This window comes from Cynara cardunculus, assembly GCF_001531365.2.
Source record: "Cynara cardunculus var. scolymus isolate 2C chromosome LG 2, CcrdV1, whole genome shotgun sequence".
Classification (NCBI taxonomy): domain Eukaryota; kingdom Viridiplantae; phylum Streptophyta; class Magnoliopsida; order Asterales; family Asteraceae; genus Cynara; species Cynara cardunculus.
Genome location: NC_037529.1, coordinates 14672499 through 14676882, shown reverse-complemented (window position 1 = coordinate 14676882; position 4384 = coordinate 14672499). Strand labels below are relative to the sequence as shown.

Sequence of the window (4384 nt, the reverse complement as noted above, 5' to 3'; positions counted from 1 at the left end):
GTTATTGAAGATATAGATGGATATATAATATATATTGAAGGTGGTGGGAATGCAGTGAAATTATATGATGGAGTAGAGAGTCAAATACTTACTCAGGATTTGATGCGTGTCCTGATACACGTGTTGATCCCTGTGTCCTTTTTTCTTGAATAGGTAGTCAAATGGTAACCGTACCTTGTGGGAAAACCGAAGCCGCCCAAGGTAGAATTAATTTCTTAAAATTCAAAAATATTAGTTGCTGTACATGTTTTTTAAGCATGTTACTCATTGAAATCTTTATTCTTTCCCTATAATCTTTCTAATCCAACAAACATCTTTAGAATCTATCTTTTTTAAAAAGTAGATAGTTATTATTGATTGCATATTTAATAGGCGGTTTTCACTCCGTATTTCTTATAATCACCGTCAACTTCCCTTCCCCAAAGTTCGGTTGCTTCTCTTTCAAGGTAAGCTTTAACCTCATGGGTATCGACCATTGCTTCTGATTGATTTATGGTATGTATCAATTTTTGCTTCTTTGTTTTTTACTCATTACGTATCGATTCTTTATGGTTTCTTTGTTTGTCTTTTTGTCGGTTTAGGTTTACTTCCCCAGAGCTTGATTGCTTCTCATCCTCAAATCTTGATTGCTTCTCTTTCAAGGTAAGCTTCAACTTTATGGGTGGCTGTATTGATTGACCATTGCTTCTGATAGCTTGATTGATTTATGATTTGTACCGCTTTAAACTCTAACGTCAAGCATCTTAATTCAAAACCTAGGTTTATCCGGAAATTTGTTCATTCAATTATGATATTTTTTGTTACAATCAACTATCTTGATGAAGTTAATTAACGACGGAACATGATGAAGGTTGCAATCGTCATCCACAGAAAGGGAGTTGGGAACCGGAGGAACATGTAGAAACATTTGAAGTCTTGAAAGAGACCAAATGACACACTATAGAGATGTCAATGCAAATGGTAGTGCTTTTTCTATGATCAATAGTTGGGAGAATCATTAAATTCTTATCATTCCATGATTAACTTAATTTCGATTTGTGTTACATACTAAATCGAAATATATTTCGCTGCATTACGCGGGTACTATTATAGTATAAAAAATAACCATAAATAAACCTAAGGGTGCGTTTGGTATGCAAACTATATGGGACGGGACGGGACAAAAAAAATAGTCCCATGTTTGGCATGCCATGGACAAAAAATACATGGGACAAGATGGACTATTTTTAAATTTGATAGGACAAAACTTGATGATTTTTGTTTCTTCTATTGAATTATTGACGGTAAACCCTAACAAAATCCCCTCACTAAAAGGTCGTTTAAATACCATTAAAAAACCACATGTTCAAATTTCTGCGTAAATCGCACAGCAGTAAATGCAGTTAACACCAGATTGGGGGGGTTGGAGGGGCAGAGGTTTGGGGGGACGTTTCAAAACAGTGAGTTGTAAATGGTTTATTTGATTTATAAATCAATATCATACAATTCTTTTTCTTCTAATTGCACATAAAGATTCAAAACAGTGGGCTAGAATAAATGGTTTAATGTTTGTTGAAAAAATCATATGAAAAAGGTATCTTGGGTCATTGCTTATTGAAAATGCATATGAAAAAGGTATCTTCGGTCATTGTTTTGACTATGTTTGTTACTTTGTTTTGTGTTTTTTTGTAGAGATAGACCGGAATGACTTGTTTGTACTCGTTAAAGTATGGAATATTTAATGTATTAAACTTGATTATAAAAACTTGTCATTTTTTTGGATTTATTTAATGTATTAAACTTGATTATAAAAACTATATAATTAAAATATATTTTGGTTGATTTGTTGTCATTTTACAATCATTATATGATATAAAATAACATTGAACAACATTTATGAGTAATATGGTCATTTTAACAGTTTTGTCATGTCCTGTCTTAGTTCGTACCAAACATGGGACAGACAATTAGACTGACTTGCGCCGTTCTGTCTTCGTACCAAACACTACCTAGAAGAAATTGAACAATTTCTTAGTAGTTTTTGGTAACATGCTTGGAATAAAAAGATTTGTTGACTACAAATCATAAGAAGTATGAACTAACATAAATAGTTAGTTTGAGAGAAAAATGATGAAGAAATTCATACATGAATGTATGTATATACATAAAGTCAATCATGTTGCTTTTGAGCTGATAAACTCCACAAAAGCACCCAATCCATTCACAGAACTCACCGGAAATCCACTCTCGAATTCTTTGCTAAGTTCCTTGGCTTGATTACGTACCTTTTCATCACTCATAAGTTTCTCAATTCCGGCTGCTATATCATCCCTTTTCAACTTTCCATGCCGCCCATCCTCATTCGATATAATGTGCCCTATCTTCAGATGCTTCGCAACCAGTTTTGCATTGTCGAACTGATCACCACGGATTGACCACGCCAAGATCGGTACCCCGCGGCCGATGGCCTCCACGGTTGAGTTCCACCCACAATGTGATAAGAAGCCGCCGGTAGATGGGTGGCTCAGAATCAGCAGCTGTGGTGCCCATCCCGTGATGATCAAACCTCTCTTCCCGACTTTCACGTCTAACCCTTCAGGATAGTATCCTTCTTCTTCATCTTCTTCTTCGGTGTCAGTATGAGCTCCCCCAAGGAAGGATCGTGGAACGCCGGATTTACCGGAACCTGGCTGGATCACCCAAATGAATGGCTGCTTTGATTCTTCCAACGATTTGGCTAGTTCTTTGTACTCTTCAATCGAGGGTCCAACCTCACTCCCAAATGAGATATAGATTACGGATCCATATGGCTTTGATTCCAACCATTGGATCACCTCATCTTCTGTGTAATTGGATTTGTGGTTTGATCTCATGTCGTGATCATGGAGGATTGAACCAGCTGATTTCCAAAACTGTTCCGGTAGCAGTGGCCCGACGCCCCAGACCGGAAGCTTGGTTTGTTCAGCGAGGTAATCGATGAATAAACGTTCAAGATGATCACAGGTGTTGATGAGCAAGGCCACCGAGCCATCCACCTCGTCCAGCCAACGTGGCTTCTGGCCTGGTGTAGGCGGACCACGGCCCCTAAATCCACTAGGCGGTCCGGTGTTTCCATCGGCAGGCCGGTTCGATCGTTGTGGTTTTCCTCGGGGACCTCTGCTTAGATCTGCAAAAGTCACAGCCATTTGTGTAGGCAAGCCGGGAATCACTCGGATCTCACCTGGCTTCATGTCTCCTACCTGTGCCTTCCACTTCCCGTAATCCATGGTGGATGCGATTGCGCCGGAAGTGAAGAAAGACACCACCGGGACCTCGTGATTTACGAAAATCTCCTTGCTCCAGCTCATCATGACGTCAATCACAACACACGTGGGTCGGACTCCGGATCCTGTGGACAAGAACGACTTGATTCCTTCACCCATCTGTATGTTCTGATTGTGAAGCGGGTTCCCCATAGGAGCTGGTGGCGGAACCTCCTTTTTTCCAGATCCGGGTTCGTCGGCCGTCTCCGGTGGCGACGAGACGGAGATTTCGACGACATGAATAAAAGAGGAGTGGTTGGTAAAGGTGGAGGGTATAGATGAGGAAAGGTGAGAAGGGATGATGAGGGTAACATTGTAACGATGAGAAGAGAGATTCTTGCAGAGCTCCATAGCTGGGAAGAGATGACCTTGACCAAGGAATGGTAGGACAAAGATATCGGCGGCTGCTTCCAAATCCATGGCTGTAGTTAGAAGCTCTGTTTTGTTGGTGATCCATGGTGATTGATTGAGTATGTATTTATAGATAGAAATGGTGTAGGTATGTTAAGGAAAGGACTCCAAGAAGAAAGGGGGAATGAGAGAAAGGCAGTCCACAAGGGAAGAATGTCGACTCTGCTTTTTGTTGCCGACCTTTTTAATTGGGGGTTGATATTGCCGCCCCTGGAACACTTTTTACCCCTGCACTTTGTTACCTCTCTCACAACCTTCCCCTCTCAGACACTCACAATTCACTGTTGAAGAATTTTAAAAATTTAAATTTACATATTTTACCTTTATAATTAGTTAATTAATTCACTTTATATCTTTTCCTTTTAAAATTTTTATTTTATATCCTGATCAAATTAACATACATAATCGTATATCAATTAAAATATATTTAAAAAATATATTTTAATTTTAACAAGTTACACCATTATAATCGTCGCGTCAATACCTTCGAAATAAGCTCAATATTGAATATTTTTTGACTTAATATTTTTAATATTTACATTTATAGTCATTTATTTAATTGTAAAAATAATTTGATTTGAAATAAAGTAAAGTTACTGATTTGAAATAAAGTAAAGTTATTGAATTGACATAAAGTAAAGTTATTGATTTGAAATAAAGTAAAAAAAATCGATATATATATATCGAACGAA

General features: G+C 38.0%; 1 protein-coding gene across 1 annotated transcript; it reads right to left on the bottom strand.

The window, feature by feature from the left end:
• Positions 1 to 2094: 2094 nt before the first annotated feature.
• Positions 2095 to 3817, bottom strand: LOC112507718 (UDP-glycosyltransferase 73C7-like). The gene has a single exon (XM_025112397.1). It carries the CDS (start codon positions 3699 to 3701, stop codon positions 2154 to 2156), a length of 1548 nt encoding a protein of 515 aa, XP_024968165.1. The 5' UTR covers positions 3702 to 3817; the 3' UTR covers positions 2095 to 2153.
• Positions 3818 to 4384: the final 567 nt, after the last annotated feature.

Coding starts and splice junctions, on each gene's coding strand:
- LOC112507718 (XM_025112397.1), bottom strand. CDS start 3,701: ATGGATTTGGAAGCAGCCGCCGATATCTTTGTCCTACCATTCCTTGGT.